Below are 21,429 nucleotides of genomic sequence, written 5' to 3' on the forward strand. Positions count from 1 at the left end.
CCTTTTTAAAACAGTATTCTGTGCTTTGATCAACTTGTGAAGGACAGATGAGGAGCTGGGAGAGGTTTGATTTAATCTAACAAGCCTGGGATGTAAGCAAAAGGAAAATGCTTGCGTAATACATGGCTTCAGATGTACGAACTAAGGGCTCATCCAACCCACAAATGTTCTGGATGCAGCAGAGGTGGTATTTCTGCAGGTAACCCTCACATCCATGTTGGAAGAAGACATGTCCAAACAAGTTTTGTGTACTGAAGTCTCCAGACTTAAACTGGACAGAAGATTGGGTTGCTTTGTGCAGCGTCAGTGATGGGCACTGTTGAGGAAGAACATGCACATTGATCTGGGGGTAGGAACGATGAGCTTAGAACAGCTCCTGGTGATGCACAGGAAGCGTGCCCACAGTCGGTGGTTGGAAATTGGCATGGGGCCATGGGAACCCACTGGAATTTGTCCTCGCAGGAAGCTCCCATCCACATTTAGCACTTCCTGCCCTGGCATTGCCACGCAGTGCCATTCTTGTAAAATTCTTGGGTATGTTCTGATGAAAGCTGTCGTAAGGCTAACTGAGGCTTGCATCTGATTCACTTCTACTTTACTGCTCTGGCCTGGTTCTGAAGGAGCTGTTAATCTGATTTTTGCATGTTCTCTTTGTGTTCTGTATAAGTGAGCCCTCAATATCCCCCACTTGCACCCCATCACAAGATTTTTACTTATTTTACCTTCTACAAATGCATCCTGCCACAAGGGGAACAATGACGAATGCCACAACGGGCATCCTGCAGAGCCCCTTGGGCCAGAGGCTGCATGGTTTGAAATGCCCTCAGCACAGTAGAGATTCTGATCTGTCCCCAAAAAGGGCAAGAGAAAGGCTGGCAGCAGTGAGGGAGAAGAACCTGGCAACATCGATGTCACTGCACACAGAAGGGCTTTGCCATTCTAGTACATGCACATTGATCTGGGGGTAGGAACGATGAGCTTGGAACAGCTCCTGGTGATGCGCAGGAAGCGTGCCCACAATCGGTGCTTGGAAATTGGCATGGGGCCATGGGAACCCACTGGAATTTGTCCTCGCAGGAAGCTCCCATCCACATTTAGCACTTCCTGCCCTGGCATTGCCGCGCAGTGCCATGCTCCCAGGTGACAGGCTGGGCTCTGCGCAGGGAGAATCAGGAGTGGGGGCAGAGGGGCTGCACCTTCCAAGGAGACATCCTCCTCATCCTCGTGGTGAGGGCTGGCACCTCATCTGGCACACATTTCCACACCGTTGTAGTGAAGTGGGAGAAGCTACAAACCTCACTGACATCTGCGAGCAGGATGGGGAAGAATCTCAGCACATCGCTTAGGCCATCTCTGCTCCTAAGCGGGATCAACTCTACCAGAAACTGTGGGATGGTTTTACACTAAAAGAGGGGAGATTTAGATTAGATGTCAGGGGGAACTTTTTCACTGAGAGGGCAGTGAGGCGCTGGCACTGCTGCTCACAGCTGTGGGTGCCCCATCCCTGGAGGTGCCCCAGGCCATGGATGGGCCCTGGGCAGCCTGAGCTGGGGGGCAGCCAGCCCATGGCAGGGGGGCTGCCCTCCAACCCAACCATTCTGTTATCCTACGAAAAACTTTCTACATGGGAGATTGCCCAGTGTGCTTTTTTTATATCCTGGATGGTGGAGAGTCCCTGCTTTCCCCAAACAACCTAGTCTGGGACTTCTTTCTCACACTTAGAAAATGTCCTTGAATATCTACCCTGAATAGCCCCTGTTGTAATCTGAGCTGGCAATGCTCTGTTCCAGTCCTGGTGGGTAGCAGAAATGTTTTCCCTGCTGTTCGCGATGCTCTTTTGTAAGCATTTCCCTCAGCCATGTCATCCCCAGACCAACACACGCATTTCCCGTGGTCCTTCTGCAAAGCCAGGCTTTGCAGCCTGTTCCCTGAGGTTCCATCCCTCCATCCAGCCCCATCCTTCCCTGCCATGGGCTGGCTGCCCCCACCAGCTCAGGCTGCCCAGGGCCCATCCATGGCCTGGGGCACCTCCAGGGATGGGGCACCCACAGCTCGCTGGGCAGCATTGCCAGGGCCTAAATCTTTACCCGCAGAAGAGCCGGCCAGCCAGTGTTACACGTTCCTAAGCACAGCACAGGGAGCTCACCCGTGTGGACTCGCATCCTACATTTGGCACGGCTTTGCCAAGCGCCATTGCGTCCCGGCCTCCTCGGGGACAGCTCCCGTTTGCCCCCTGCCACCGGCACCGCCTCGACGGGCAGACTCAAGGCGCTGGGGTGGCAGAAGCAGGGCGAGGAGCGCGGGGTTGCCGCAGCGAGGCCCGGGGCGCACCGAGAGAAGCGGGGCCGGGGGAAAGCGGCCGCCTCGCTTTTGTCCCCGAGGCTGGGGAGGGGGAGGCGCGGGGCTGCGCGGCCGGGTGCCGGAGCATGTGCAGCTGCAGCAGGCACCTGGCAGGGAGCCGCAGCGGCGGGGATGTGAACCAGGCGGGGAGGAAGGCCCTTGACTCATCAGATAAATCCAGCCCCGCCAGGAGAGCGGAGGCGGAGGAGGCGCGGCGTTAGCAGGGGAGGATGGCGGGGGACAGCGAGCAGCGGCTGGAGGAGCAGGGGCAGCCGAGCGGCGGCGAGCCCTTCCTCATCGGGGTCAGCGGCGGCACGGCCAGCGGCAAGGTGCGGGGGTGAACGGGGAGCGGGGCTGCGCGGAGGCCCCGGGGACGGGCGGCCGCCACCGCCGCGCCACGTGCGCTGCTGCTCCGGGGCCCCGGGTGGGGGCTGCGGGGACACGGCGCGGAGCGGAGCGGGGGATCCGTGCAGGACGGCCGGGCACCACCCTGCCTTTCACCTCAGCGCTCCGCCGAAGGGCTGCCCGCCCGCTGGCAATGCGGTTATTCATCACGCTTTACAACCCGACCGGTCGGCGGTGCCCCCCGTGCGTGGGGAAAGAGGTGTGGGTGGGGGGGGGGTGAGGAGGTGCCCTCTTTTTTTTTCGTTGTTGTTCTTTTGTAGGGTATTTTTTTTTTTGCAGAGGCAGCCTTGGGGCACCGCGTGGCGAGCTGCTGACTCACAGCAGAGCCGCACCGAGCCGGGGGCAGGTGGGGGCGAGGGGCGGCCGGGCTGCAGTGCTGCACCCCAGTGCAGTGCTGGGCTTTCCCTGCGGCCTAAAGAAAGAAAGCGAGCCCACTGTGGGCAGTCGGTACTTTCCTATTTGCTTAACCTAATGTAGGTCGCTTTCTTCCCCGGATCCTAGAAGAAAATTACTTTCTTTTTTTTTTTTTTTTTTTTTTCCCTCCAAATCCACCGTGCCATCCTCCCATGCAGCATTCTACCTGCGTTTTTTTGAAAGGAGGGAGCACGAATGGCAGTGGGAACACCTCTGGAATGTTTCTTGCTGAGGAAACGTGGGCTGTGGCAAAGAGCCTGTCTGTGGGTTTGCTCTGGAGGGGCCTTTCTCCCTTTGGGGTGGTGTAACCCAGCTGCTACCCCCCCCCCAGCCCATAATAACAGTGATTTAAGAACGTGTTGCCAAGCCTCCTATTGATTCTTGGACCGCAGTGCCTACTGCGAGGAGGAAAAGTCCAGATATAACAGGGAAGGGATGGCGAGAGTGGATGCAATCTCTTCCACTGGGAGCAGGGCCGGATTGTTCCTGCGGCACAGCTCGGGTGACTCAAACGCTGGGGTTTGTCTGCTCCCTGATGCGTGGGTCTGCCTCCCTGTAGCTGTCCCAGTAACATTGTGTCTGGCGCTGCTCAACTGTTATGTCTCTGGCCCACAAGGCAACGGCAGTGATTGCGGTACAGTTTGCCTCCGTCCTTCCCAACTTCAAACTGGAAATGCTTTAGCAGCAGCAGGCTGCCTTAGGAAGAAAAAAAATAGGGAAATGGTTCTTTCTAGCAAGGGAGATGTACTAGCTGGCTTTTCCTGTCTCTCAGCTTTGATTTCCCCCCTCCTGTGACTGCGGGCTGCTAAAAAGCTCTGTGCAGCACTGCCCGCTGAAGGGAACCCAGCAGATTTGTGCAAAGTTTGTGGGAAAAGGCTGCAAGAAGTATGCTGGGGGGGGGAACCAAAAATGCAAGCTTGCTCAAGGAGAAGCAATAAGAAGAAAGGAGCAGGAGCTTGTGCGCGTAGACCTTCGCGTTCTTGCTGGGATGCCGCAGGGGTCTGTCTGCAGGTGATGCTGCGGGAAGGCAGCTCCCACCCACCACAGTGCCCGTGTGCTGCCTGCGGGTGGGAGCAAAACGCGCCCGCAGGGAAAAGCGAAGCAGGCACCTTTCCCACTGGGAAGGCGGCAAGGCGGCAAATCTGTCCGACCCGCCTTCGCACCAATTGAGGGTTGTTGTCCTAACACACCCCTTTGGCAGCACACCAGCCCCAAGATAACGGAGGGTGTTTGCCGCCCGGAGGCCCCCCCAGCTCCTCCCACTGCTGCTTTTGTTGGGTCTAGGATGGGGGAAAAAGGCTCCGTGGTCCCTCCTGCATCGCCTCTCTCTGCGAGGTGGGACAGCCTCTGGCTGGCATTGCTGAAAGGCAGGTCGGTGAGAAATGGGATTCAAAAGCTGCCTGCTGTTCCCTGGTGAGCAAGAGAGGCTGGAGCAAGTCTGGGCACTTGGTAGGAGATGGAAACCTGAGCACCCTCCTGTCTTTGGCCTTTGGGAGAAATCAGGACCGTGCTGAGTGGACACATGGGGTGTAGCAGAGGTGCTGGCATGCTGCAGGCTCTGGGCAGGCAGTGCCAGCACTGTGGTGGCTCCTCACAAAAGCCTGAGGGGAGACAGAGCTTCCTTCTCCCACTGTCCCCCTAAATTCAAACCGTGTCCAGCCCGGACAAAGCTTGCTGCCATCTGATGTGGAGGAGATGACATGGCATTGAGACCCCCTCCTGTGCCAAAACCAGGCACAACCGCCTCATTCCCTCAAAGGGATTCCCAGAGCTGGTCGTAGCATTTTCTTTCATGCTCAATGCCTTCAAAGTGCTCTGCTGAAGCTTTGTTCTCTTCTTTTACCCGTGGTCTTTGTGCTAACAGCTTCTTCCCTCCCTCCCATGAGACACTCCTGGCTACCAAGCGCCGCAGCACGCAAGGCAGGCAGCCAGGCTGGGGGAGAGCTGGGCAGAGGGACTGCTGGGATGGGCTGGGAAGTGCCAGGATGAATCCGGGGGGGTCTCTGGGTGTCTCTGCTTCAGCCAAGCTGCTGAGACCCCGCAGTAATGGTGCTGGGGTCGCTGCAGGGGTGAGGAGCGCTCCTCAAAGCCAGGCGGAGGCATTAATTGCTGGTCCCCACGTGATGTGAAATGAGGTGCTGAGCGCTACCTTCCAGCAGGAGGCTGGAAGAAAAGACAGATTTACAGTGGGCTGAGTGCCTTCGTTGGCTGCCTGGCCCTCACGTTGGCGAGGGCCGAGTCTGGGTGCCAGCAGGGCCTGGTGGCTATACTTTCAGGATCTTAATTAGCAGATAAAGTCAGAAATGTCTGAACATGCAGTCCTAAGCGTTTCCAGACTACCGAGCACCAGAACTGCAGTGTGCTCAGCCAGGTTACTTATCCACTGGTCATTCTTGAGGAGCTTCTGCTACGAACACCAGAGACGCTATATGGGGCCGAGCTGGCTGCCTAGAAGGGCTGGCCAGCTTGGAGTCAACCATGGGGCTGAGGAAGGAGCTAGGCAGGTGGGACAACCAGTGTGCTGGTCCCTAGGGAACCCTCCTCATGGGGCAGTTCCCTCTCCACGAGGGGCTTCTTGCATGATGGATCTCAGACCCCTATGCTTGCAGGGTCCCTCACAGCAACCCGTGTGTTTAGCCACTGAGCCACCATCTGGATGAGCCCAGGGGAGGTGCAGCAGTGGCCCAGAGGCTTTTGCTCACCTCTGGATGAGGGCTTGCAAGGACTGCAGCAGCACTGTGTTGGTTCAACACCATTTCCTGGTGACGTTTCGTGGCTGGCAGGAGCCCTGGATCACAAGGTCTGACTTCATGAATAGCGGTGTCAGAGTATGCTGGAGACTCGTCAGAACTTCTGGTAGAACATTGCTCCGTGCCAGCCGCTGATCATACCAATGCACGGGGTGTTTGGTGGGTCAGCCCTTCCCTGTGCTGATGGGGTATGTGTGAGCTCATTTAGGGAGTCTATCTGATGTCATCCCCGGGGCTCCGGGAAAGCACGTCATCTGCGTTCAGATCCTGTTTGTGCTGGAGCCCAGGACTGCTGGTTCCATGTGGATGGCAGGACTCTGGCTGTCCCAGTCTCAGACTGGTCAGCCTGTGGCTCACGGAAAGGGAAAGGCAGGATGGTGAACCTGCCTGGGAAAGCTCTGGGTGGAGGCCCAGGCTTTTGGTATGGGAATAGCAAGTTTCCAGTCCCAGCGCTGCCATATGGTTGCACTCCATTTGAGCTGGAAGGGACCATGTGGGTTGTGAACCAGCTCTCTGCAGTCACGGGCAGGCGTTTAATAGATGCTCTGGGAGCCTTCTCGATTTGGCATCTGTTCTGTGTGTCACCTCGGTCCACCGAGCGCTTCCTAATACTCTATAATTACTGTAACCTTACAAGAAAAGACCCACATCAACAATTAGTGTGCTGGAGAGTAGGGCAACATCATCAGGGCTGCTGATTGCAGGGGCTCGGTTCAGTAGTACTCCTGGGTGAGTTAGGCAAGGAAGCCATGCCCTGTGCTGCAGGGGACATCATCCCTTAATATGACCTTGGGGAAAATACAACCAGATCCCCTAACTGAAGACTGCCTAAACCACAAGTGTGCAATGGGGACACCCCAGGCAGGCTCCTGCAGATGCCAAGGACGGTCCAGTCCTTTGGTCTGCTTGGTCTGGTCCCTAGGGGCAAGCAGCTCAGCCCAGCCTTTACCAATGGGAGTACCTGCACTGTCCCATCTTCTGCACCAAGCCAGGGTTGGGGCATCACTGGGCCCTGCCCCACGCCTCTGCCCATCAGCTTTTCCCTAACACCCAGCTGAAGTCATAATTCAGAGCTACCCAAGAGGGATTGCGGGATAATCTGCATAATAATATCGGGGAATTAGTCAACTCCTGAAGAGTATTTGAGCAGCTGGCTATAGGCCACGAGTGAATATGAATTAAATATGTAATATAATGAATATATTTCAAACAAATGTCAGTGCGGGGCTCCAAGCACCCTTCTGCCAGGTTCCTTCCCCTGCACACCTCCTCTCTCCTTTCAGGGGAACACACTGGCATTCTTCCCTGTGTGCCCTCTATGTCTCCCCATGGCTGGGGGAGGGCTGAGCAGAGCCAAGGAGACCTTCATGCTGTGCCTCTCATCTTCAGAGCATCTAGGGTAGCTAGAGCTTGGGATGGGACCCAAATCCCAGAGTTTCCATGTTGGGATTCATCTATAACATTGTGATATCTCCCTCATGTCAGTCTCCCCCATGCCTTTGAGCTCTCAGGGAGGAAATGATTGCTTTACCCCAGGGAGAAGTGTTTCAGGTTGAATATTAGGAAAAATGTCTTCTTCGAAAGAGTGGTAATGAATTGGACCGGGCTGCCAAGGGAGATGGTGAAGTCACCATCCCTGGAGGTGTTACAAAACCACGGAGATGTGGCACTAAGGGACATTGTCAGTGGTGAGGATGGGTTGGGGTTGGACCTGGTGATCTGAGAGGTCTTTCCCAACCTTAACGATTCTATGATTCTAAGTGGTTGCTGGTGGGAAACAGGGAGTTAGGAACAGACGAGGAAGAAATTGGGGCCCAGGTTGTCCCTTTGAGCAGGTGCTGGGTGTTACTGTGCGTCCCCTGGGTCACAGTCCCAGCGGTGTGTCCCAGCACCATCGTTCAGTCACACTTTGGTCTTGGCCAAGATGTCCCCTTGGGTGTTCTCAGGCCTCCCTAGAGCCTAACTGATACAATTTCCAGTTATGAGTGAATTTTTCACACTTCTGATTAACATCAGTCACACGTATGTATGCAGTGCTGGTTTGGGGGAAGGGGGTTTGAGCGGGGGACTTGTGTCACTTATTTGAAGGACACCTCCCGAGGCTGGGACTTTCTGTTCCCATTTGTAGGGGAATTTTTAACCTCTGCATTTCTGGTTTTGATTCCTCCTTAGCATGTGGTGCTTATTGAGCAAGAGGAATTGTCTCCAGCTGTAGGAGCGTTCAGGCTCACATCAGAGTGCTTGCCTGCACCAAGAACTGGGGTGACTGATCTTCTTACGAGCTCCAAAGAGCCACCCCAGAGCAGTGGGCAATAATTAGAGCCCAGGTACACTCCAGTCCTTCTCCTGGTCCCCAGCAGAGGATGTATGTGTGAGCCAGGCCCTATGTTTCTGTCCCCAGCTGCTGAGGGTAACTTTCTCCTTGGGTTTTTCTCACCACCTCGTGTCTTGAGTTGGGCGTTGTGGAACGTGAGGGTGACATTCAGAGCTGATGGGGACTCTTTTCTCCTCTTTCCAGGATCAGCAGACCAGTGGTGCAGATTAGTGTGCATAAGGTAGAAGAAGGACTGGGAAGAACTGTCTGATAGCCTGAAATGATTTTATTTCTCATCTGTGTGCTGAGGTCCAAGGTGTGTTGGTTTTGCTGATCCGAAGGAGCTCTGCTCCCATCTCCCGGCTGGAGAAAGCAGTTTCATGCGTGGATCCATACAGCTCTGCAGGCTGGGGATCTATCTGGGTAACTTCACTGGAGGACGCTGATTAAAAATTGCAAAGGCCATGGGAAATCTGGTGTCCTTGGCACCTGTGACCAAGGCTGAGTCTGTCTGAAGGCAGGGAGAGGCAGCAGTGTCCGGGGGAGAGCACAGGGAGGAAAAGCTGGGGAAAAGCACCGTGCCTGCCCTGTTTTTGCAAAACCCGTAGGATACAGCTGGATAAGCAATAGGGCTGCAGAAGGATGCAGGGAGTGGGGAAAACAGAGGAAAGGGAGAAGGGGCTCTGGCTCTGTCACGTGCTGAAGGGCGAACGGCTGGCAGCAGCTCGCTGCGGCGCTTTGTTCTGGGTGCGGGGCAGAATGCCCACGTGGCTCAGGAAGCACAGCTCGCCAGCCCTGCCGGGCAGGAGGAGGAGGAGGTGGGCTGCTTGGAGAGCCCCGACCCTGACCTGCAACCCAAGCTTGTGCCCAGTGCCACAGTACTGCCATTGGGCAGCCCGGGCCGGCTCTCTGGCTGTGCTCGAATGCTCTGCAGCCCGGCTGGGGCTGACTCACAGCGCAGCGCTTGCAGCCAAGTCAGGTCAGCCTGGCCCGGCGGGGAAGAGATGCTCTCTGGGGACAACAATGCTGTCAAATCTTCCAGCTTCGCAGGCAAGCAGCCTTGCCCTCTGCCTGCCGGGGTGACCTCCTCTGCCAGGCGTGCTTTCTCCTCCTCCTTCTCTCTCACCACTGCTGTCTTCAGTGCTGCCTCTGGAGACTGCCAGCCAGGTATGGAGCAGGCAGCCAAAGCAGCAGGGAGATAGGAACATGGAAAGAGCCACAGGCAGGCTGGGGCAGGCGATCCTTTCGTTGCCAAGCAGAGAGCTCTGCAGAGAGTATTTCTAGTGACTGAGGGCAGGAGCAGCTCGGCTGGGCTTTTGACTCAAGCAGGAGGTGAAGCAGCTCAGTTTGGTGCTAGGAGCACCCATTTCCCTGGTACCAAGCTGGAGGTTACAGTGGCCAGGCGCTTCCCCACCAGCCTGACCTGGTTCTCATTGGCTGGGGCAGGCAGCAGCCAAGGACTCCGTGACTGAGAAGAAGGGACTGAAGCAGGTTTTGGGATTTGCTCTCATTCATGTTGTCATGGCGGGGGTCTGGTGGCCCCAGTGCAAGTTGCCAGATGTGCTCGTGGGGATCTTGTGCCAGCAGCCAGAGCCATGTGGCTCTTCAGTTGCTGGTTCTGCGGTGCCCTTAGTTTGCTGTGCCAAGAGGCACCAGGATACGCTTGCAAATGCTCCTCCCAGCTATGGCAGAGCTCTGATAAAGTCCCAGCACTTTCCCCCTGGTGACTTTTCATCTTGGGCTTTATTTAGAGCATGAAGACAACCTAGCCTTCCCTCTCTGCGGTCTTCCTCTCCATCCGTGCAGGGGTGGAGTTTACGGGCTGGAGCAGGGCTTGGGGCGATGCTGCTTGGTGCTGCTTTCAAACTGAAAGGCCGCATGGCAATGCCCCCGAAGCACTTTTTCCTCTGTGAGTTTGGGCTGTAGGGATAGGACCACAAACTCTCGACTGGAGGTTCAACTGTAGCCCATGAATGGCCATTTCCTGACATCTTGCATGGCATGGCCACCGCTGCCACTGACCTGTGCCCTTTGCTGTTCCTTTCCCAGTCTTCAGTCTGCTCCAAGATCGTCCAGCTGCTGGGCCAGAATGAAGTGGACTATCGCCAGAAGCAGGTGGTGATTGTGAGCCAAGACAGCTTCTACCGTGTCCTCACCTCAGAGCAGAAATCCAAGGCGCTCAAAGGCCAGTTCAATTTTGACCATCCAGGTGAATGGAGAAAACAGCACTGGGGTGGGATGAGGGCTGGATTGCATTCCACCAGCAAAGAATTTTGCATGGAGATCAGGAAGACTCTGTCTCTGCGCGGGGTGGGAGTGGGTGGCTTAGCTCATCCCTTGTTGGGCTGGGAGCTTTGTGGTCCATTGGGGCCACTCACATCTTCTGCAAGACAACCTCTGTCTGTTCAGGAAAGCAACTGCCTCTGGGAGTGCTTGGGATGAGAGAGGGAGGGTTGTGAATTCTCAAACTCTTATCCCTGCAAAAATACCCCCCAGTTTGAAACCCCACCCCCTGGGCCAGGACTAGGGAGATCCTCCTGGCACAGCCCTTGGAGCCAGCAGCTCTGTGCTCGCCTTCAAGGAAGGAACCATCTTGCGCAGCTGCCCTGCAAACCCCTGCACCCCATGCCCTGCTGCTTCAACAGGGGCTCTTTGAATCATCCCAGAACTTGGTAGGGAAATTCCAGAGCGGCTGTCCCCTCATCCCCACGAGGACAATGGCTGCAGGCAGCGAGCACGGAGCAAACAGAGCCCTGTCTGTGCAGCAGCTAAAGGTTGGAACACTGCTCCAGTCTCTGTGAGGGCTGGAGCCCAGGAGGAGATGCCTTCCCGAGCTCTCAGTGCTGCCGTACAAGGCTGGCATTGATTTCTGCAGACCAGATCCCAGGCTGGTGCAAAGCTCTGGGCTTTGCAACACCCATGGGGATGAGCAGGGCTTTCCTCTGGAGCCTGTGCATCTGTCTGTCCACGTGGTGCGGGTGGCTCTGGTTAGGCTAAGCACAGCATTGTGTGTGAAGCTGCCTCGGGTAACGTTTTCTCTTCTCCTCAGATGCCTTTGACAACGAGCTGATCGTGAAAACACTCAAAGAGATCACGGAAGGGAAGACGGTCCAGATCCCCGTCTATGACTTTGTCTCCCACTCCAGGTCTAACAGCTGCTCCTGCCTTGCTGAGCCTCTGCTGACAGCAGCATGCAGCCCTCCCACCCCAGCCTCCTGCCCCTCTGCTTGTGCCTGCTTTTAGGTGCCCATATATCAACCCAGAACTTCAATACTAATGTCTCCACACCCCGTATTAGAGGATCCAGGGCTGGTACAGGCACAGTCTAGGGGCCTGGAAAGCTGCATGGCCACACAAAGGCATCCAGCAACACACAGGCATAAGTGGAGGAGGGCTATGCCCCCCCATCCACTCTTCCTCTCCTCATAAACTCCATGTTTGCAGCTTTAACAAGTATTCCAGGCTCAAATGGTCCAGCACTGCCAGGAAGAGTTTTTGCAGCTCTTACTCGTGTAACTCCTCCCTTGCACGTGTTCAGCTTGCATGCCTGCGCTGATTGAGGATGGTGTGACCCTGCTCCTTTTCCTCCAAAAACACCATGGCTTCAGAGGAGTGCTGCTTGTGCCCTGGGGAGCAGGACTGTCCCTACAGGTTCCCCACGCTCAGGCTTTTTGGGCAGTATCGCTTGGCATCTAACACTTGCAAGCAGCAGCTGACAAAGGCAGGGGGGAAAGGGGCTAGTCTGCTTCCTGCTCTGCTGTCTGTCCTTCTAGGAAGTGTATGTATGCCTTGGATTCCCTTCACCGTGGTGGGGTAGGTGTGCTCTCCCATCAGTCCACTCCCCTGGTGCAGCAGTGATGTCCCATGGCTGCAGCCGTGCCCAGGAGCACCGCTGTTTCCCCTACCTTGCTTGGCTTGTTTCGTCCCCACCGGCATATTTTGACTCTCTTCCTTCCCTCTGGTAGGAAAGAGGAGACAGTGACTGTCTACCCTGCCGACGTGGTGCTCTTTGAAGGCATCCTGGCCTTCTACAGCCAGGAGGTGCGGGATCTCTTCCGCATGAAGCTCTTTGTGGATACAGACGCAGACACCCGGCTGTCCCGCAGAGGTGAGGCCCAAACATGCCTCGTGTAGCAGGGACAGAAACGTCACCTGAGTGATAGGCAGCTAGTTGCAGAGGCAGTTAACCAGGAGCAGAGCAGTGCTAGAGTCAGCACAGAGCGAACAGCCAGGGCAGCACATCACAATGAGCAGCTCCCAGCAGTGGGGAGCACTCTTGCTTTGTGCCTGTTAGGATTCAGTGGTGCTTTTGCTGCCTTATCTGAGATCTTCCCTCTGATGCATGCAGCAGCGTGCTCTGTCCCTCTGTGGGAAGGGTGCAGCAGGCAAAGCAGAGCAGTTCGACAGCTCAGTGAAAAGCCAGCACCTGATGATTCTGCTCAGGACTGCGGTTTGGTGTGAGGGTGTCCATCCTGTGTCATGCAGGTGTGGAACGTGATTGTACATCTTGCTCTGTGCAAGCACAGCCAGTGCAGTGCAGCATGTCTGTGCTGCTTGGCGCTGGTGTGATGTCTGGGGTGGCAAAGAGCCCTAGAAACCATAATATCTCTCTCTAGGATTCCCCATGTCCAGCTGGCGTGGCTGCGTGTTGCCAGCTGATGAAGGAGGAACTCCAGTTCTTCCAGGTGTGCAAGGCTTGAGATGCAGTCAAAGTTGCCTTGAGGTCTGGGGTCACTGATGTAGCCCCTGAGCCTCTACGATGACAAAGAAACTGTTCTGGGATTCTTGGGGCAGAATTCAGTTCTGTCTGCACTGACCCTCCCCACGCCTGGGCTCCAACAGCTTCCGCAGTGTCTGGGGTGCAGATTTATAGGAGAAGTGGCATTCAGGCCTCTGTGCTGTGGCAAGAGGAGCATGCCTCAGCACTCAGGACTGCATGTGTGCATGGGACCATCCATTCTGATACAGAACTGGTCTTGCCTGGTGAGAGCCCTCCATCCTTCCTGCTGCCAGATACACAACCTCCTCCACTGCTGAGATGTCATCGGTGCTGATTAAAAGCTGCTTCTTACGCAGCCTTCTTGACCCTGCCCACCATTCTTGCATGACTCATCCAGGGAGGTGACAGCGCAGTCATCGCAGGGAGACGCACTAGCAGGTCACAGATACGCATTTGCAAGATCCTGCAATGTGATCCTGATCCTGTAAGTCGACTGTGCTGTGCAGGCACTCAACAGCCAGGGGGGAGCCTGTTTGTTTAGTGGTGGCCTGTATCAGCTGTCTGAAGGCAAGGCGTTGTCTTGCGCGTTTCTAGCACCCTGTGACCACGTGTGCATCCCAATTGCATATGTGGAGTCCATGTGTACTTCAGTTGCTTTGGATTTGGCATGTAACCATGAGCTCAGGGCTCGAGAACTAGTTGAGTTCATTGACCAGGAACCCGGACAGTCCAGCTGCCAACCATGGTACAGAGGCTGAGCTGCAGCTGCTGGATGATGTCCTGAGCCACATGGGCCAAGGCCATCCTTGGGGATTTCTCCCACCCATCATCAATCACTAAAGCCTTGCAAAGGGGCAGCTGGGATGCTGCTGGCTGGTTAAGGTGCTGGCATCTCCTTGTATGGGCAGCTTGTCCATCTCCTGATAGAGAGCTGACTGTCATCAACTGATACCTCAGGTTGGATATTAGGAAAAACAGCTCTGAAAGAGTGGTTGGCCACTGGCACAGGCTGCCCAGGGAAGTGCTGGAGTCACTGTCCCTGGAGGTGTTCAAGAACCGGGGAGATGTGGGACTGAGGGACATGGTTTAGTGGGCAATACCGGAGGTAGGTAGACTAGATGATCTTAGAGGTCTTTTCCAACCTTAATGACTCTATGATTTTATTATAGGAACGCTGCAGCAGTGAGTCTGTTTGTTGCATGTCTCCCTGGCATTGCTGGGAATGGAAAGTCAATGTGTGAGATACTGAAGGTATAATCATGTCCCTGGAATGTTGCTGGAGGCAGCTTGTAGCAAGAGAGAGTGAGGATCTTGCATTGCAACACAGCCATGAGTCGTCTTGCTCTCACAGAAGTCTTGAGGAGTTGCAGCAATGGGCTTTTGAGCCAGGTGGCAGCAGGAGATGGAGTTCCCAGAAACGCAGCTGCCAGCTCAGTCAGTCGGTAGTGCTGGGTTTCAGTACGTGTGGCTCATGCTGCCACTGGCTGCTGGCACTGGACGGGCACCAGTGTGTCCTTGGGACATTGGCCTGCTCTGCAGGCGACACCTCCCATTGCTGGGACCTATTGTTTTGGGGCCAAGTATGAATCAGAGGGTGCTGGATTTGTGTTTGGGGAGGCATCACCCTGCAGTGGTGTGCCTTGAGGGTGGGCAGGAGAACTCTGTCCTGCCAGGAGCAGCCTTGCAGCCTGGGTGTCTTTGCACTTCGCAGGCTTCCCCTGCTGTCTCAGCCGTGTGTGCAGCCTCCCTGCCCCACAGCAGCCAGCAAACAGGGCGTGGGACCTGGGAAACAAAAGTCTCTCTCTGCCTTTTTTTAAAATGTCCCTTGCCTGTTTTTCTGTATTGTTTGTGTTGGGGCTTGCTCCCTCTCTCTGCAGAGGGCACGGAGCTGGCTGGAGTAGCCTGGGCAGGGCCGAGCCCTTCCTGGAGCTGGCACACATTGCCAGGCCTTCACCTCCCCACGCGAGGCTGCCAAAAGGCAGCAGGCCGTGGGCAAAGTGAGCTGCTGGGACAGTGCCAAGGCAGTGTCCGGGCAGCAGAGCCGTCCTGGCCCCTCTGGCATGCGGGCACTGGGTCGGGCAGGCAAGGCACAGCGGCTCGGCTCTGCTTGGCACATGGAGGAGGCTGGCTCCGAACCCAGCGCCAGGTGCTACGTGCTGGGGAGCAGCCAGGCAGCCCCCAGGGGAGACCCAAAGCCCGTCTGCTCGGCCCCACGGCTGCTCTGGCCCTTACTAGCGGATGGAATTCCTGCTGTACAGGGACACGTGCCCATGCTGGAGTGACTTCAGGTCAGAGCTGGCGGCAGCCCATGCCCCCAGTGCAGGCAGAGTGCAAGGCCTGAATGGCACAGCGAGCTGCAGGGTGCCTTGTTCTCCTGCCTTCCTCTGGGCTGGTCTCCTCTGTTTTTGGGGACTGCTTTGCTTCCCTGTCCCACTGAGCTGGGAACAGCGCAAGGAGCCTGGCTGAGCTGCGGGGGTGGCTTTACTCCCCTCAGCTCTGCAGCTGAAGTGGGCCTTAGTGGGTATGTGTGGTGAATCCCAGTGTCCTCCTCCGCTTTGTGCTCCTCTCTGTGGAGACAACCAGAGAATGGCCTGGCGCTGGACCAGAGTGGGAAGGCTAGGGCTGAGGTGGCACTGCGTACAGATGGGATATGGTTGCAGAGCTGACGAGGGAGGCCAAGCCGAGTCCTTGGTCAGGTCAGACAGCCCTTGGCTCCCAGGGAGGCTTTCAAGTGGCTAAGATGTGCAGCCGGGCTGGGGACTGCTTGGACATGTGGACAACAACTTCCAGGAACGCAGACCCTGGGGAAAACAGCTGGGTGGCTGGCCAGAGCTGTCCCAAGGGGAAGGGGATGGAGAGATGCATGGCTTGGCTGCTGACTGGGCCTTACACTTTTCTTCTAGTGCTACGAGACATCAGTGAGCGAGGCAGGGACCTTGAGCAGATCTTGTCGCAGTACATCACCTTTGTGAAACCTGCCTTCGAGGAGTTCTGTTTGCCAGTAAGTATGGGGAACGACACTCACAAATGCCAAAAATGCCTCTTTTCCCTGGCCAGCTCATCAGGCAGGAGCATTTTGTGTCCCAGAGCTCTCTCCCTTGGGCACTGGTAGAAATGGGGGTGGCGGTGCTGGATGGGTCAGGGCGAGATGAGGACTGTTTGTGCAGCCACTGCCTTCCTGGTGAGATCACCCTCCCTATGGGGAGGCAGACACAGTGAGAGAAACCCCTCCCTGCACAGGATCAGCCAAGCCAACACCAGGCAGCTCAGCAGATGCCATTCGAGGAGGGGTGATCCTTGGCTGCATCTGGACAGGGGAAAGGAGATCCCTCTCCCCAGGCAGTGACCACTGCACCTGCCCTTTTTACCGTGCAGGTGCCTGGTGCTTGGGAGAGCAGGGGAGCATCTTCTTATGCTCTGTGCTGCAGGACGTGGCCTTGAAGGTTGCATTTCCCAGCTTGTGAGAGGCCAAGGTGTGGTGCAAGCAGACCTTGCTGGTGCCCAGGTTTGCAGGGTCTGCCTGGGACAAGGAAGTGACTTTGGGAGCCAATAACTGAGGCAAGGGTGGGAGGCCAGGCATTCCAGCAGATAGGGACTTTGCATGCAGGAGACTCTGCAGTTCCAGAGAACCTGCAGGTGAAACAGCATGTTTGCAGGACTAGCCGTTGCGCATCCCTCGTGGCACGGCTTCATGAAGAGAAGCCTGTGGCTTGGTTCTTGAGGCTTTGCAAGCAGGTGTGATAATTATACAAGGCATTTCTCCTTATTCTGAAGGAACAGAGCCAGCAAAAACCTGCTACATGGGGACTGAGAGCTGGCAGCACGGCCAGGAGTTCATACTGTGCCTCCAGCCTCACTCGGCCCTTGCACACAGAAACATCACTCTGCCTGTCCGTATGGCCAGCTCTGTCCTTTCCATGGGAGAGACTGATTCTTTCTGTGCTACGAGGTCTGCTCCTGGTGTACCCCAGAAGGGGCCTGGGCTGCTGGCAGCATCCTTGCAGACGTGGGTCAGGGGACCAAGGTACAGTGTTGGTGTCAGTTCTAGAAAGGCTTTTCCTGGGGGGGAGGTCCCACTTGCTGCCTCCCCACAAATCTCCAGTGAGATAAATCCATCTGTTTGCAAAGCAGCAGGCGCTGCATCAAGACTGTTCTGTTGAGGAGTGTAGGAGGGTGAAATGTGAAACAAGGAGAGTAGAAAACAACTGCTTTGTGCCCACCCACCAGCCCTGCACTGGTCTGCGTCCACCTCCAACCCAGTGGTGAGCTCAGCCACAGAGTGATTGCATGTGGATGTGCAGCAGGCTCGGCACCCACTGCAGCTGTTTATCAACCTCCAACAGCTCTGGGCCAGGTGGCCCAGCACTGAAACAGCTCAATATGTCCTGGGGATGTTTCATAGGGCTGAAAGTGCTGGGAGGTGTCAGGTGACCTCCTTGGACCAGCAAGGTGGCAGTCAGGAAGCTGAGCAGCTGTAAAACTGGCACAAATAGGGGAGGAAGCTGAGACCAGCACCTTCAAAACTAGGCCAGGATTGGTGTCCCGAATCAGACTTTTTTTTCCACAAGCAATGCTGGTAGAAAATTTCTCCTGCATCCCATGCAGACCACGTGGCTGTGTCCTGCATGTCCATGCAGGCTGAGCATGCCAGCTCTTGCTTTTGTACCTTGTCTGGCTGGATTTGGGGGGGTAGGTTGTTCCCCAGAGCATCAGCTGCTGGAGTCTTGTGATCATGAGGCTTTTTAATCTCAGCTTTTGTTAGGGTGCTTCTTACTGACATTTGTTTGAGCTCAGGAAAATAAAGCCAAGGGGCAAAGCGTAGCCCTCAAAACACAATGCAGAAGGCAAATAAGGGTTCAGGCTTGGCAGCAGGAGGGGCAGGAAGCAGGGGCAATGCCCCAGCCTGGCAGCTCTCCGCTTTCCCAGTAACACAGTGCTCTCTTTCCTCCCAGACCAAGAAGTACGCTGACGTGATCATTCCCAGAGGAGCAGATAATGAAGGTGAGCAGACCCAGACCCAGGGAGGAGGTAGCAGGGGCTGCTCTGGAGGTGCGCTGAGATGAGCCTTTCCCCTTTACTCCCCCTGGCGTGTCAGTGTTTGGGAGTTTGTGTTGCTCTGAGCAGGCCTGAGAGCCTGTGTGCATGGTGCCTCTGGACAAACAGTTCCCAGCTCATCCCATGCAAAGGGAAAGGTGCTTCTCCGAGGCCAGGCATGCAGCTGGGCAGATACATCTCCACCTGGCTGGAGTCTGCCGGAGCGTGGTGGCAGAGCACCAGGCTCTGCATGGGGAGAGGACGCAAAGTGGCAGCAGGCAGCTCCCAGCCGAGGGATGGGAGGGCATGGGAACGGGGTCATTGTCTCTGACTCGGCTGTAGTTTGCCACGATCCTAACGCAATCTCTCCCCGATGTTTTTTCCCTCCCTTTCTGCTCACAGTGGCCATCAACCTGATCGTGCAGCACATCCAGGACATTCTTAACGGAGGACTCAGCAAACGCCAGAGCAATGGCTACCTGAACGGCTACACTCCCCCCCGCCAGCGGCAGCCCTCAGAGTCCAGCAGCCGGCCTCACTGACCCCGGGCGGCAGGCGTGAGGCTGTGGGCGGAGGGCGCTCGGGCCCTGCCACTGCCCCCCTGTACATACTGTCCGTTCATTCCCCCCTTATCTATTTAAGAAACCAGACGGAGACGAATGCCTTTAATTTTGTATGTTGGAAATGCCGAATGAGAAGCAGCCAGCTGCTCGGGAGCCTGGACCGCCCACAGCTCCTGGTCTTGCTCAGTAACTCCTCCAGCACGGAACCGGCTATAAATCTCTATAAATATAGAATTGCTCTATTTTTGTGTAAATGCAGAATAACGTAAAATTACTTACCGTAAGGTATTTGCCAGGCTCGGTGTTGCTGGGAGGGAGCTGGGAACAGGGTCCTGGAGTCAGCATCCTCACCTTATAGACAAGAGAAAGAGCATCCAACAACTGTTCTAGTATCGCTGTGGTCCCCGTCTAAGGGAAGGGGCAGGCTGTAGTGGAGGTAGCAACTTCAGTGCAGCGAGGCTGGGGTTGCCTCCTTCTGCTTGCTACTGCTCAGGTTCAAGCAGCCTGGTTTTGGCTGGCAAGCACTCCACAGTGCCACTGGCAGATGGCAGAATGGTGTGTAATAACTCCCCTGAGTGTCTTTCATGTCTCCAGATCTCAGTCTTTCAACAGCATCCCTTTTTGTTGGCTGGCACACCTTCTCACCACAGGTGTGGGGTCTGTTGTCACACCCTCCATCAAGGACCTGGCAGGAGATGCTGGATATTTGTTCATAAATGTGGCAGCTTGTGCCTTTAGCAGTCTCGCTGCCTGGCTTGGATAGGTACAGGACATGTGTCCCCTCAGCCCGCGTGGAGCTCAATGGTCATGTGTGTGGTGGGAATCCTAACCAAGCCCCAGGCTTATCCCTACACCTGAAAGTCAGACTGCAGAAGGTCAGATATGCATCTGTCATTCCCCACTTGGAACAGTTTTGCTGTTGGATAGGGAAATTTGGGTCTATAAATATGGTTAATGGAGAACAAGCCACTGAAGAAAGTGGCAGTGGATGGCAGCTGCTAAGCAGCCTGAGGGAGTGCCAGCAGTGTGTAGCAATATCTGGGCTCCTTAATACCTGCCTCCATGCATCATCTCCATAGGTCCCAGCTGGATGCTCAGATGTCCCTGTAGCTTGTGTCTCCTTTCTTGTATGCTGGTGGAGGACGTGGTGTCCCCACTGCACGTCATCTCTGGGGATGCCCAGGAAGTACACTCCCTTGCTGAGGGTGAGAATTGGTCTCCTTTAAGTTGTAAGTGTTGCAGTAGCAGCAGCATGGGAGAGCCTCATGTGGCAGGACTGCTCAGCTGGGGATGCCTGGAGAGCAACGTGGAGCAGATGAGCTGGGGCAGCAGAGGCTTGGTGGGAGCTAGGGAAGGGGATGTAATGGGATGCTAGCCAGGAAAGATCCTTTGGCCTGCGCTGCTGGGACTGATTTGTCCCAGCAAATAACAAATCTCACAGGCATCCCACAAAACCTGGAGCTGGGACCCATAGTCTCGCTCCCTCTCATGGTTTTCACTCCTTCCAGCGCTTTGTTTTTGCTCTCCATGGTTAAAAACTTAAGACTTCAGTAACCAGATGTTCCATCACTCTCTAGTGCGAGCTGAGACGGTCTTCGATTTTAACCCAGAGAACAACAAAAGTGCCTATCCCAGTGAGCACTGCTGAGGCAGTCTTATTCCCTCTTGGTTTGTGATGAGGGACCGTGACATCAGCCCTTCATCCCTATCACTGTCTGCAGACACTTCCCAAGGCACAACAGCTCTGCTGTAATCAAGGGCTGACCCTGGCTGGATTCCTGCAGCTACAGTATGTCAGCTATGGGTGAGAGGGACTGGAGCCCTGCATATCTGGAGTGGCTTCTCAGGACTAAAGTGGCCAATATAGCTGTTAAGGTTAAATACAGATCTCCCCTTCCCTATGAATAAAGAAAACAAATGTATACTGGTGCTTCTCATCTCCGGTATATGGTGCTATGGGCTGCTGGCTGTAGTCCTAGTGTTGAAGCAGGCTTGGGCATCATCTTAATCCTGCAAGGCAAAGCCAGATGTGAAACACTGTTACTGGTGCACAGACTGCTTTGGTACAGGCTTGATGAGCAGGGAAGTGGAGTGAAAACTTTCTGAAAGGCCAGGGTGGTGATCAGTGGTATGAAATCTGTTTGAAAGTCAGTAACTAGCAGTGTACCCCAGCGAGTCAAACTGGTTCCAGTCCTGTTCAACGTCTTCATTACACACCTGGATAATGGGGCAGAGTATATCCTCAGCAAGGCAGTGGATAACACAGAACTAGGAGGAGTGGCTGGTATGTGAGAGGGTTGTGCTGCCATCCAGAGGAACCTTGACAGACTGGAGAAGTGAGCTGACAGGAACCTCGTGAAGTTCAACTAGAACTGCAAAGTCTTGCACGTGGCAGGAACAACCTGGGGGTTACCCAGCCTGGCAAAAAAGGCCTTGAGGGTTTTGGTGGACCCTAAGTTGACCATGAGTCAACAATGTACTCTTGCCACAAAGAAGACTGATGGTTTCCTGGCTGCATCAGCCAAATGTTAACAGCAGATCAAGGGAAGTGATCCTTCCCAGTACTGGTGAAATCACACCTGGAGTGCTGTGTCCACTTGTGGGTTCACCAGTACAGAAGAGACATGGAGCTACCAGTGAAAGTCCAGCAAAGGGCCTGAGGATAGGAGATGGGACATAAGCAGATCTATGTTTACGGGGGGTCTAGATCTGATGCTGATGGACTGCCTGGTGCTGTGTGGAGTCTGTGGTTCCTCTGAGCAGCTGCCACTTCTCTATGGGAGTGTACTGGTCTCCTGTGGCAGTTGGAGGTGTCTACGCAAGATACTGATGCTCAGTGGACATCCTACAGGTCCTATATCTGGGGACTCTTTTCAGCATTATACACCA

At 55.3% G+C, this 21,429-nt stretch overlaps 1 protein-coding gene across 1 annotated transcript; it reads left to right on the forward strand.

Moving 5' to 3' along the window:
• UCK2 (uridine-cytidine kinase 2) lies at positions 2,413 to 20,462 on the forward strand. The gene is made up of 7 exons (XM_021405034.1): positions 2,413 to 2,669; positions 10,273 to 10,432; positions 11,273 to 11,369; positions 12,189 to 12,331; positions 15,847 to 15,944; positions 17,896 to 17,944; positions 18,380 to 20,462. The coding sequence occupies exons 1-7, from the start codon at positions 2,571 to 2,573 to the stop codon at positions 18,517 to 18,519; spliced, it is 786 nt and encodes a 261-aa protein (XP_021260709.1). The 5' UTR covers positions 2,413 to 2,570; the 3' UTR covers positions 18,520 to 20,462.

The sequence above is a fragment of the Numida meleagris genome, chromosome 7 (assembly GCF_002078875.1).
Source record: "Numida meleagris isolate 19003 breed g44 Domestic line chromosome 7, NumMel1.0, whole genome shotgun sequence".
In the NCBI taxonomy this organism is placed as follows: domain Eukaryota; kingdom Metazoa; phylum Chordata; class Aves; order Galliformes; family Numididae; genus Numida; species Numida meleagris.

Excerpts from the sequence above, each read along its gene's own strand:
- UCK2 (XM_021405034.1), top strand. The coding sequence starts at position 2,571 with ATGGCGGGGGACAGCGAGCAGCGGCTGGAGGAGCAGGGGCAGCCGAGC. Across the intron at positions 10,433-11,272 it reads GTTCAATTTTGACCATCCAG|ATGCCTTTGACAACGAGCTG; the intron begins GTGAATGGAGAA and ends TCTTCTCCTCAG. Across the intron at positions 17,945-18,379 it reads CAGAGGAGCAGATAATGAAG|TGGCCATCAACCTGATCGTG; the intron begins GTGAGCAGACCC and ends TTCTGCTCACAG.